Source organism: Leuciscus leuciscus, assembly GCF_965113295.1.
Source record: "Leuciscus leuciscus genome assembly, chromosome: 12".
Taxonomy (NCBI): Eukaryota; Metazoa; Chordata; class Actinopteri; order Cypriniformes; family Leuciscidae; genus Leuciscus; species Leuciscus leuciscus.
This window is the reverse complement of record NC_138736.1, coordinates 16,092,480-16,105,104: the sequence shown is the minus strand read 5'-3', so window position 1 is coordinate 16,105,104 and position 12,625 is coordinate 16,092,480. Positions and strand designations below refer to the sequence as shown.

Below are 12,625 nucleotides of genomic sequence, written 5' to 3'. Positions count from 1 at the left end.
AAAGTTTGGTCTGTTTTATTGGTGCTATATCTTATGTCAGATGTGGGCCTCACTGAAGTTTGATTCATAAAGGTTAGGAATCACTGCTCTAAAATCAGTCAATCAGTTTAAACAAATCAAATGCTGTCTAGAATGAAAATGGCATCTCTCCCTTATAAAATCACATACTGTGTTTTCAAATCTCATACATTTCAACGAGGAGTGGTTTTAACCGCTGTGTCTTGTGTCCCTAAAGCCGATGACATAAAGCCATGTCCCCGCTGTGCGGCCTACATCATTAAGATGAACGATGGGAGCTGTAATCACATGACCTGCGCTGTGTGTGGCTGTGAGTTCTGCTGGCTGTGTATGAAGGAGATCTCTGACCTGCACTACTTAAGGTCAGTGTACTGAAGACCACTGCAACGTTCACAATATAAGGCCAAATGACACAAATCATGCATTATTGACACTGTGTGTGAACAGATGAAGGTCAAAGAGTGGTAGAAATTATTTTTATTTTATTTGTGCGCGCTAAGGTTACATTTCAAGGTTTAATTTCTCTGTTTCTTTCACAGTCCTTCAGGATGCACGTTCTGGGGTAAGAAGCCCTGGAGCAGGAAGAAGAAAATCCTGTGGCAGTTGGGGACACTTGTGGGCGCTCCGGTTGGCATTGCACTTATTGCTGGCATTGCTATACCTGCAATGATCATTGGGATTCCTGTGTATGTGGGTAGAAAGGTGGGTGACTACTCCAAATAATCTCTGAATGTTGAGAATGAAAAGTAAGGTTTAATTCTGCTGTACCCAATTGTGATTTGTTTTTCAAACCCAATCTTTTGGATCGTTTGTCTACACATTTTTGCAAGTTATGAAATCAGATCCCTTTTTTGTCATTTTTATTTTATTTTATTTTTTATTCATATTTTCTATATCTACATTGGTTGCCAAAGTAATAAGAGGCTTTCGCACCAGGTTGTTCTAGGAACTTATTTATAGGAACTAGCCACTAGGATAGTTCCCCGAGAACTTTTAAAAAATGCGGGATGCCGGTGTTTGACATGCGTTCAGCCAATCAGCGTACACTTAGTCACTGGTAGTTCCTATTGTGCTGGTTTAGACCCTACTCTGAAGTAGGAGCTAATTTAGTTCCCCCCCAATAGTAGTTCCTAAAAAATAAAATCGTTCCTATTCCAGTTCCTGCGGTGCGAATAAGCCAAAAAGTGTTACTTCTGCCAATAGTTCTAGGAACTATGAAAAGGTTCCTCTGGTGCGAAAGTGCTTAATATGAGTGTCAGCATGGTGCCAAAAGTCTTCTACAACAACTGAGAGTATCTGTCATTGTGGAATAAGAGGACTAAGAACTGAACATTCTATCACTGTTTACTCTCTCATGATAATCCTGCAGGATGCTGAACTCGTAATGATAGCACAACTATTAGAGGATTACTGAATTTTATACATTCAAGCCTGAAACTTTGGCTTTTCATTTAGTGTTTGAAATGCAAACGTAAGTGCAGTATATGTGGCATTACATACTTGTAGCTTGGATTACAAAACAATTAGGAATGCTTGCTATTGAAAACTGACATTGCGATATTTAATTTTTATGCAGTGTATATTGGGATATCAAAAGATACATGAATTGAATAGTTCTATTAGGAAAGAATGAATGATTCTAGAAAACATTGGGATAATTTGTAGAGAAGTACTTTTGCATAATAAATTAATGATAATAAAAAAGAATCTTATAAATCTTATAAAAAAAATCTTATTCTGAAGACTTGTTTTTGAGTGTAGTCCATCCTGTTAAGGCTTTCAGTAACCATAAAGTGTGTATGTATATCTTTCCACGTGAGACTATAGAATAACTGTAAAAATACAGTAATTTAATTTCTTTAAATGTTAAACCATACGCTTTTATTTTGAGTTTAAAAATCATATTGTATGTTGTAATATTTTTTTTGCCTGCGTGTACAAAGTCTGCATATATTTTCAACAAACCTTTCATGAATGCTAAGCTGTCCTGATAATCATGGACAATCTTATATAATTTATCATTAGAAAAACCATTACAATTATCAACCTTAACTTGTAATGTCAGCTTATTGGCACATAGCATGGGTTAAATTAAGGAAAAATATACGTCAGATGATTTCTATTAAATTTGGTTCACAAAATGAGCTGTCATAGAAAATGCAGTCAGTTTATCCAAATTCCTTTGTCATGATGACAAGATAATAAAGGGCCTTAATTTTATCTGACTAGAAAAACACTGTTGCTTATTATAAACCCTATTAGAATGGTGCCAGCATGTTGAAATCAGTTTGGCAATTGCTATTCTTACATATGTATTAATAGATTTGAGATTGATGTCCAGCAAATAAGTATAATTTGTGTCCTACATTTAGGATTTGGTTTCGTGTTCGAGTTAATATGCAGCCCCGCCTCTGAACCAGATGAACCCATTGCAAACTGGGTTACTTTTTGCAATGATTAATAGCACTTCAGATATGTGCTGTTCAGTCTGAATTTCATTATGAAGGGATTTCCATAACGGTCTGTTGCACAGAGCTGTGCATTGTGAAATATGACGACCTACATGTTTTATCACACACTTATCCACCTTGTTTGATCTTCAAGAGACTCTTGTTAGATCATCAAGTTGGAAATTACACTTTGCTTACTCATAACGCTAGCATAATTTAAGCGAGAATAATGAATGTGCATGAGCAGTGTTCATTCACTCTTTGAATCCATCTACTTCAGATTCATAATCGTTATGAGGGAAAGGACATCTCTAAGCACAAGAGGAACCTTGTCATCGCCGGCAGTGTGACATTGTCAGTGATTGTGTCTCCAGTGGTTGCTGCTGTCACTGTTGGTAAGCAGACTCAATTTCTTTTCTTTTTTCTCCTTAATGAGTCGCTTTGATTTGAATTACAGCAGTTTGATTTGTATTATTATTAAATAACTTTATTTTGTTTGTTCTGATCTAGTACTGGGCGAATAAACAATAATTATCACAATATAATTTCTAAATAAAGCGATTAATAGAGTTCGATAAAGTGGAATCAAACGGCGCTACTCATTTGAACTGCGTCACACGGACAATTTATCCGCTCGACTTACTTGAGCTGATGTGTTTACTCGCTGATCGGTCTCAACGCTGAGCAATACTGTGTGCAACAGTACAATCAGAAGGCTTTTCGATCTACAAATCGCCATTTAACATGGATTTACTGTACTAGTAGCTAGTAGTTACTAGTAGCACTAACTGCACCATGGTATTGTGGCAAATGTGGGATATTACATATAGAATTGTATTAATGAAGACATGTATTAAAGGACTAATGGAATATAATTACAGTATTTATTTCTGATTAAGCTATAGCATTTTTGCATTTGTACTAAATATATTTAGGCTACTATATACCATTTACATTTTACCATGGTATTGAGGTGCTATATGCATGGTTTTAACTGGTTATCATGATCTAAATGTATGCTACTATGGAAGACCAATGGTTCATTTCTCAATCAATCAGAATATTTAAATCTTACCATATCAAAATGAAGTAATTTTTTTTACAATGTTACTGTTTTTATTAATGAACACCAATTTACATCTGCATCCTAATTCAAGCTGCTACTACCCTCAACTCAAGCTACTGTCAAATGTGCGTTTCTAAGAGACAAAACTTAATATCAATATTGAAAATCTGCACTGCAAAAACTGTGCTGAAGATACGCATCAACGGACCTGTTTTATGATTTGAAACAATATCACCCCTTAGAACATGCAAAAAATTTGAAATTAATTAAGATTTATTTTAAGGAAAAATGACTGGAAAAGTTTAAAGAATTCAAAACCGTGAAGTTTGTCATGTTCTGACAATAAAGAGTAGTTTAAAACCATAATTAACTGTTTGGTTTCTACAACTTTCACTTGGGTGCAAAAATCTGCCTTTAAACTTTAAAATAAATATTTGCTGGGCTCTACGCTTACATTTCTTTTTAGGAGCACAGTAAAAAATTTAGGAGCATCTTCTGATCAATGACAGAAATTAACCTTGCCATTATGAGGCGATTATTTGACTCTTTAAAATGACTTTTCTGGGGCTTTAAAAAAAAAAAAAAAAAAACTTTGTAAGGGCTTTTTTTTTTTTTTTTACTTTATTAAATGTCATCTTTAATGTCAAATTTATAAATTTAATTTATAAATTTGAATTTACAAATTAAATTTATAAATTAAGTTTGAATAATAAGATGCAATCAGGAAGAATAAGTTACCAAACAAATGAAATCAACAAAATCCATCTTTACACTGCAGAGGTGGTATTCATGGGTTTCATCCGGTCCCTTTCCACAGGTGTATAAAATCAAGCACCTAGATTATGAATGCAGACTGCATTGTGCTTGATTAATACACCTGTGGAAAGGGACCGGATGAAATCCATGAATAGAAGAACAAAAGGTATATTTACAGACTGTTTAATGAGGCTCAGAAGTGTCTTGAATGCATTTTAAATTCATAACAACGATGTTATGAGACTAGTGTTTTAAATGGAAGTTTTTGAATATATAAATATTAAATGATTTAAAAAACTGAAATAATACTTTTTAAAAAAAATGAACTAAAACCACCAGTAGGGTGCGGCAAGTCACTGTCTTTGTCAGTGAATCATTTATTCAATCGATTAGTTCAAACGGCTAATTCATTCAGGAATAAAGCAAGCGGCTGTCTTTATGAATGGGTCATTGAATCATTGACTCACTAGATTCGTTTGAAAAACGCAGATTCATTCATAAACTAAACATCCGTGTTTGCTCTGAGATACGCAGCGGTTCAGCTGTGACTATTTTCGTTGACAAAAAACTTAAATTCCTAAAGTTCCTAAAATGTAAGTCACTTAATATTAACCAGGGGTGTGATTCTTCCGGATAAATCCAGAAATCCGGCTTTTCCAACCTGAAAATGATGCTCTCGTAAATCATGCAAATCCACTTTTCTTTTCTTTTCTTTTTTCGGGTCATGGTAGGTGCGCCGTATATTTTCCTGCTTTTGTTCTTTGCCAATCACACCTATGATTAACTTCGTGTTTATTGAATTGTTGTATAAAATCAATATAACATTTGCAAACTCTCTTATAATCATTAAAAAGCTGTCACTTCATCGCGATCTCACAAACTTTCCTTCTCAAACTCCACAATGAGTCTCTTATTTACATCGTGTCTGTACTTTGTTATAATGAGAGGATTGGCGAGCTTGCATGACTCGGCACTGAAAAAACTCCAGCCAGGGGGTGGGTTTTAACTTAAATGCCTCTGATTGGCCATTGTGTCTCAAGAAATCACCAGATATGTCTGTGATTGGCTACATTGCTCCACGCTGCAAAAACACGTTCTCTCATGAAGCTCTCTAGAGTGCAAACACAAATACGCACTGGTACATTTGCAAAATCTGTTTGGACAATATGCTGTTATTAGTTTCAACTAGATCCGGGCCTGATCGGGTCAGTCGCATTGGTGCTCCTAAATACTTTCACAGTCGCATGCTGTAATTTTCAGTCGCAAATGTGACTGAAATGGTTGCACTGTAGAGTCCTCATTTGACATTTATTGTGATAATTATCGATATTGACTGATAGTTATAGTTTTTTTGCCTATTTCGCCCACCCCTGTTCTGAACCCATAACCCTAAGTATTAAATGGTTACAATTAATTCAGCCCTACCTTCTTAACATAGAGACTTAATAGAACATTTAATTTGTTTTATAGATAACACGCTGGAGACTCTTTTTTGGGGGGGCTAAATTAAAGATTAATAAATGTAAAATATCCCATTTACTTTTTTATCATTTAATATGTAACCGACTGTAATGTCATTGTAATATTTGCATGCTGAATTATTGGTCATCCTTGGGTATATTATAGCTGCCTTTACACTGCACAGCCAGAGCCTAAAATTAAGCTTGACTACAAATGTAATACTAAAGGCCTGTATAACCAAGAACAATGACTATAACTAGATGAGTTTGTGAACAAACTTAGATGCTGGCTCGAGAAAGCCTGAATAGAAAGTAGTAGTTTTAAAAGCTTGACGTTTTAAGGTCATAGAATCTATAAAAAAAAACAGACACAGATGCTTGCAATGCTCACTTTTTACAGCCAGGGGGATTCTGATTTGCTGTTGGCTGATTCAATGTTTTTATTGCTGATCAGCTGGGGAAAAATGCAGAAAGTGATTGCAACGATGTTGTTCCTCTGTTTTGACTCTGACTTTATAGTTATTAACTTTGGAGTGAATGGCCCTTAACACTTTTCTCTTTTTGCCTTGTAATTCCTGATTTTAATGGCAAAATTTATTGATAATCTATCTGGTTTAAAGGTGGCTGTACTACTTGTGGAGCAGTATTGAGTAACCATTATATTTTGTGTCTGCATAGGGATAGGAGTGCCCATCATGTTGGCATACGTCTATGGTGTGGTGCCCATCTCTCTGTGCCGCAGCGGTGGTTGCGGCGTGTCTGCGGGGAATGGAAAAGGTGTACGCATCGAGTTTGATGATGAGAACGACATGAACGTGGGCACCGGAGCTGCTGTGACTGGTGAGTGAAACTCACTGAAGGCAAACACACTGCTGTTCACAACAACCGAAGGCAAACTGTTGAACAGCTTTAAGAATCTGGCATTCTCTCTGTTATTCTCTCATTCACAGTGTCTTTCTTGGTTGTCTCTCCCCTAGGATTTGTCTATCCCATTTCACACTTTCTCTACTCCTTACTGTGTTGAAATGTTGAAATGTGTGAAATGTGTTCTAGTTTAAAGTGCTCCTCCTGGAGTTTGCTAAAATGTGTACGATTTACAGGGTACAGTAAATTCCACTAGAATTGAAGGTGAGCCATATCTAGAGACCTTGAGTTTTATCCTTTTCCAGACACAACTACCGATACTCAAGGATCAAGTTGTTGTTGTTTTCCTCAAACACCAATTAATTCCCATGAAGCTCAAATAATGCTGGGAACAAATAGCTTTTGTCTTGATGTGCAGTGTAAGGTAGAATCAGGTTTCTCACATTTTCATTTTCATTTTTTCTGCATTCCATTTTTGTTTTTTTATAATGTAATTTATAATGCTTGAGTTTGTATGTAGTAGACCCACATTCAAAGAGACATGCAGAACAGTCTTTTTGTGCTTCAGTATTCAGAGACGCGTCCATTTCATGATTTGATTTTAAGTTATACAGCCCAATATTTATTCATCCATAATTGGCTAAATTCCATTTTTATGGCTAGATCCTACGATTATGTCTGCATTTTCCACATCACTGAAATCATAGGGGCCTAATCGGTTTTGAAGGTGCAAATAAAAGTTTGAAGCATTATGGGGGGAAAAATACAATCAACAATACAGCTCCAGAGTTTTTAATTACCTGCTGTAATGCCCCCCTTCTACCTCAACAGACACCACTTCAGTAGCAGAGACCAGGCATAACCCCAGCATCGGTGAGGGCAGTGTAGGGGGTCTGACGGGCAGCCTGAGTGCCAGCGGGAGCCACATGGAGCGTATTGGAGCAATGCGAGACAACCTGAGTGAGAACGCCAGCACTATGGCACTTGCTGGGGCCAGCATCACTGGCAGCTTGTCAGGAAGTGCCATGGTCAACTGCTTTAACAGGTCAGTGACACCTTGTTTACATGTCAAGTCATGTGCACAATTATTGGCCAAAAACAATACCTTAAAGGGCCATGTCTCTTGAAGTCAGTGCAAAATGAACTAAAATTCAAAAGACCCCAGTCCAAAAAGACCATTTTATACATACTCTGCAAGAATGTGAGTACATTTTGATGCTTTAACTTTAATTGGCTAAATGGGAATACGGACGTTCTCTGGGACATTAAACATCTTCACGCAAAACACTTTTTCTCATCTACTCACTAGTCTGCTTTTCACTACTGCTGATTGTATTTAGGCTTCAAAATTCATAGTTGTGAAGACTATCATGATGAACAAAACCACAAAAAAATCATACATTGTAGCTGGTGACAGAGCCTATTATCTGCAATAATCCAAAAGCCAATGGTAAAGTGCAAAAAATTTACGCCAAACATTAAGGTTGGTGTGAACAAGCCTTTTGTTGTTTGTTTGTCTCAGGTTGGAGGTTCAAGCTGATGTTCAAAAGGAGCGTTGCAGTCTGAGTGGGGAGTCTGGTACCGTCAGTCTGGGGACAATCAGTGACAACGCTAGTACCAAAGCAATGGCTGGATCCATTCTCAATGCCTACTTGCCTCTGGACAGGTCTGTATTTATATAACTGAAAGAATTTAAATGCAAAGTTCTGTAATGAAACTCTAGATGGTGAAGGCTAATAGATTCTTAACTCAAACGCTTGCAATTATATATTTCTACAGCTGATTAGTTCCTGCTCTATCAGTAGCTTATGAGCTAGCATGCTCAACCTTCAAATTATTGTTAGCGTTTGCCTTAGGAGTGCAGCATGCTTTCAGAAACCCTCCACCTGTATAGATCTGCTATGGGAAATTCATGTATGCTATATTGTACAGCAGAAGCATGTCTTACTTGCTCACTGCAGCGTGCCATGTATGTATTGGCAGTCGCAAGTCCTGTACTTGCTCTGCAGCAGCAGCGTAGCAGATCTATTCCAAATATATATTAACATTGTCATATCCATTACCATGCCACACACTCAGAGTTGTCATGACAGAATTGTAGTTTACAAGCACTTTGAGACTTCTCAACAAATCTGTTTGTGTAATAATGATGTAACATAAGGGCCTGTGGGAAGTTGGGCTGTAATTAATAGTTTTCTGTTGTTGTGGAGCAGAGATGGGAACAGTATGGAGGTGCAGGTGGACGTGGAATCTAAACGAGGGAAGCTCAGGCACCACAGCGGCAGCAGCAGTATGGATGATGGCAGCAGTGGAGGGCACGGGGCCAGCGTTTGCCCCTCTGGCTGTCCGCACGAGGGCAAGTGCGTGTCTTCTCGCTGGGCCAAGGAGCCATCCTCCACCTCGTCCTCTTCCTCCGGGAAAAAGAGTAAAGGAAAGCTGCGCAAAAAGAGCGGTGGCACCAAGATCAACGAGACGCGCGAAGACATGGATGCCCAGCTGCTAGAGCGCCGCAGCACCAATTCCAGCGAGTTGGACTCGCCCTCCCTGAGCGGCAGCCTGCCGTCTGTGGCCGACTCGCACTCCAGCCACTTCTCCGAGTTCAGCTGCTCCGACCTGGATGCCTGCAGACCCTCTTGCTACGAGTCTCACATCCGACATCCCAACACAGGCGGAACGGTCAGCCCTCTTCCTGAGGTCGAGAACGACCGGCTGGAAAACTGCCCCGCCTCTGGGACCCTCCCACAAGCTGCGGTAGCCCCTCTTACCCCTGACGGGGCAGCAGAACGTCCACTGTGCTATATTGCAGAGGAGAATGTGAGTTTAATCTGTGCGGCTGACGCGGGCCAAAGCTCGCCTAAAGAACACAATAACAACCTTCCTCAGCCAGCTAGTCCTGTGCGCAATGCCTGCATTCAAACAGAGATATAACCAGACGGGTTGAGTTAACCTAAATGCTTTCAAAGCTAACCTCAACACCCACTTTATTACCAAGGATTGCACACTGAATTCAAGATGTAAATGCTTGTATGGGTTTCATGGAGGTTTAACGTCCCGGTTGGTTGATAATTCGAATGTTGGATATGGAACGCCACTATTTACACTAGTCAAGGGCAGGATTTGCCTCGAAGTTTAAGTAAGCTGACCGTGACCAAAGGTTACCGTTTGATTGACAGGTTGTGTCTGTGCATACAGTTAGACTAAAGCTCAGATAAGTTTCAGAAGGTCAACGGATGAATGTAGGGCAATTGATACTGATGATAATGATGATGATGATGTAGCTGTCAATCACACATGCCTCTATTTCAGTGTTCAGGGTCGCTGCGATGAATCACTTCCCCAGTGAGGAACGAGTATATGGATAAATCTTACAAAATGGGTCCTGCTCATTATTCATCCCAAAATTAAAAGAATCAAAATGGGGGGGGAAATCAGTCCTTTCATACATGAAATGAAGCCTCTGTTTAGGACAAGTTAGTATTCTGACAATTTTTGTTTGTATTATGACAATTTTATGGTACTTAAAAGCATAGTCCACCTTAAAATGAAAATCGTCATTTACTCACCCTCATGTTGTTACAAACCTACATGACTTTTTTTTTACTGCAGAACACGAAATATATTTTGAAGAATGTTGGTAACCAAAAGGTTTGGTTCCCATGGACTTATAGTTGAAGTTGGTTTCTAACCTTCTGTAAAATATCTTCTTTATAATTCCACTGAAGAAAGTCTTGAGTCGCAACTTGAGTGCGAGTAAATTATTGCAATATTTTTTTTTTGGTGGACTATCGCTTTAAGTACTAATTGTACTTCCTCTTGAAAATAAGCTTTTTTTTTTTTTTATTTTTTATTTTTTTTTATAACTACAATACAGTATTTTTCCTTATTACTGTAAAACAATTATTTAAATCTGCATAAAGGCAGTACAATAAATACTACCATGATTTAAATAAATATCATTTTTTGCATTACAGTAATAAGAATGGGATTTAAATTTTTCATTATGGTCATGAGAATTAGAAGGGGGAATACATTTAATTTTCATGATGAAAAAAAAAAAAAAATCTTATTTTCAAATTGGCTTCATTTTCTTTAAATATAATTTCTTACTCTGTGATTTTGGGATGAAATATGACCATGACTTGTTCTTGACAGATTCCATGTGATTGACCCCTCGTAGGCACCTTCACCACACATATACACTCATATATTCTCAGTTACCCAGCATATAGCTTTAGTTGAAGGAATCTACATCTTTTCAAAGGCACCAAGGAAGTCAGGGGGGGAAATCTGATGGTCTTTTTGAGATATTCATACAAGATGAGCCCATAAGGGACCAGGCAATAGTAGATTTCCCTTTTCACAGCAATGATTCTTGTACATGATTGTGTTTTTAATTTTCTTGGGATTCTTTTCATTTTTCTCATCTAGTGTCACTGCTCATTTTCCATTTTTGGGAAAAGATGTTCAAGCCCTGTGCAGGGTGCTGCTTCTGAGTTGAAAAGCCAGTGAGAAGCTGAATGAAGCTGTGTCGTGCCCCCTGCTGGTAGGATGGGGACCCTTGACCAAACCCATTTATGAGGAGAAGCAAGTCTGGCATGTTTAAAAAAAAAAAAAAAAAAGTTCTTACAAAGCCAAGTCCACTAATAATTCTCAATAAAACAACTGTTATGGATGCAAAGGGTTTGTATTTATGATTCAGAAGAATTTGCATCCTGTTTTAAAAAAAGTCAAACTACTTGCATTGTAAAGGCTATGATGGTAATCACATTTAGGTCTTCAACCAGTTAAGTGGTTTTTTTTGTTTTTGTTGTATCTGTATTGACTCGTGCCTTTTGGATCATCGAAGAACTATGTTTGTTCCTCCGGTTTGTGTCTTATGAAATGAGATGTATTGGATGAGGCTGAATTGAATGTTAGCGAGGCGGCGTGGCATGGTTTCCTGTTAAACGGTCGGGGACTACACAACCGACCGCCTACCAAAGACAGCACTCAGGCTCACCGACGACGACTCGTCACCCCTGTGACCCCTGTGACCCCTGCACACTTCAACACTCACAGTTTACAGACGCCTCCTCGGACTCGAGGCTCTGACCCGTGTGTTTGCACTGTTCATCCTAGTTCTGTCCGCGTGTACAGCCGTGCCGTAATCGCACGGGTCTAGTTCAAGAGTTGATTTCTATTCGTCTTTCTCGCTGCCGTTCTGGTGCTGCTCCGTAAATCTTTCGGGACTGATCCAATGCCACAAGCTGCTTTGTTTTTTTTTTCCTTCTATTTCTTTAGTGTTTTTTTTTCTTTTTCTTTTTCTTATGTTTTGAGCCTTCCAGCCCATATCTGTACGAATATTACTTCAGAGGCTAGGGCCGATTGATTTCTAACTTGTTCAGAACAGCTTGGTATTTGTATATTTGCTTTATAATATGCGTGTAAATGCATATATAAATGAAAATAAAAACATGAATCCAGATGTTTTCTCAGAGTGTTTGTTCAACAACAACAAAAATTCTATATTGAGATGCATAATGTATTTTACTAGCATAATTTAAATACATTATTACTAAAATATTAGCATAATTTGAGTGAAAATTTTAAATTAAATCAATATTAATTTGGTTAATATAAAATCTGGGTTGAATTTTTGCTCTACAGACAGCAGCTCTCAAAGTGATTAACTAAACTTAACTTTTGTACACATTTTGTGTACATAGTTAATATCACAAATTTGATTCATGACCTAAAAATAATTTGAAATGTATAGAAAGAATCTTAAATATGTATTTTTTTTAATTGATAAAATCCTACAATCCATCTATTTAATAGAAAAACAATACCAGATTGTCCAGAATCTAAGATTAATAAAAGTAGATTATTTTGTGATGGCTATAATTGCAACTGTTATATAAAACCTTAATATAATGTTGTGACACTGTCACATGTTTTACTGCTCTATCCAGTACAATTATTTTATGTCTAATAGAGTTTTAATTGGTTTACATGTTTTCTTAGTCCATTTG

General features: G+C 37.6%; 1 protein-coding gene across 2 annotated transcripts in view; it reads left to right on the top strand.

Annotated features, from left to right (window-relative positions):
- rnf19a (ring finger protein 19A, RBR E3 ubiquitin protein ligase) overlaps positions 1-12,076 on the top strand; it is a 36,224-nt gene extending 24,148 nt beyond the window's left edge. Inside the window, exons 4-11 of one of the 2 annotated variants that reach the window (XM_082186121.1) lie at positions 236-380; positions 558-720; positions 2,749-2,863; positions 6,429-6,590; positions 7,446-7,659; positions 8,137-8,280; positions 8,828-9,428; positions 11,043-12,076. In XM_082186121.1, the coding sequence (XP_082042247.1) occupies positions 236-380; positions 558-720; positions 2,749-2,863; positions 6,429-6,590; positions 7,446-7,659; positions 8,137-8,280; positions 8,828-9,428; positions 11,043-11,123 (1,625 nt within the window). In that variant the 3' untranslated portion in view covers positions 11,124-12,076. Of the gene's footprint in view, positions 1-235; positions 381-557; positions 721-2,748; positions 2,864-6,428; positions 6,591-7,445; positions 7,660-8,136; positions 8,281-8,827 lie in introns of both variants that reach the window. The other variant, XM_082186120.1, reaches the window with a different exon arrangement.
- Positions 12,077-12,625: the final 549 nt, after the last annotated feature.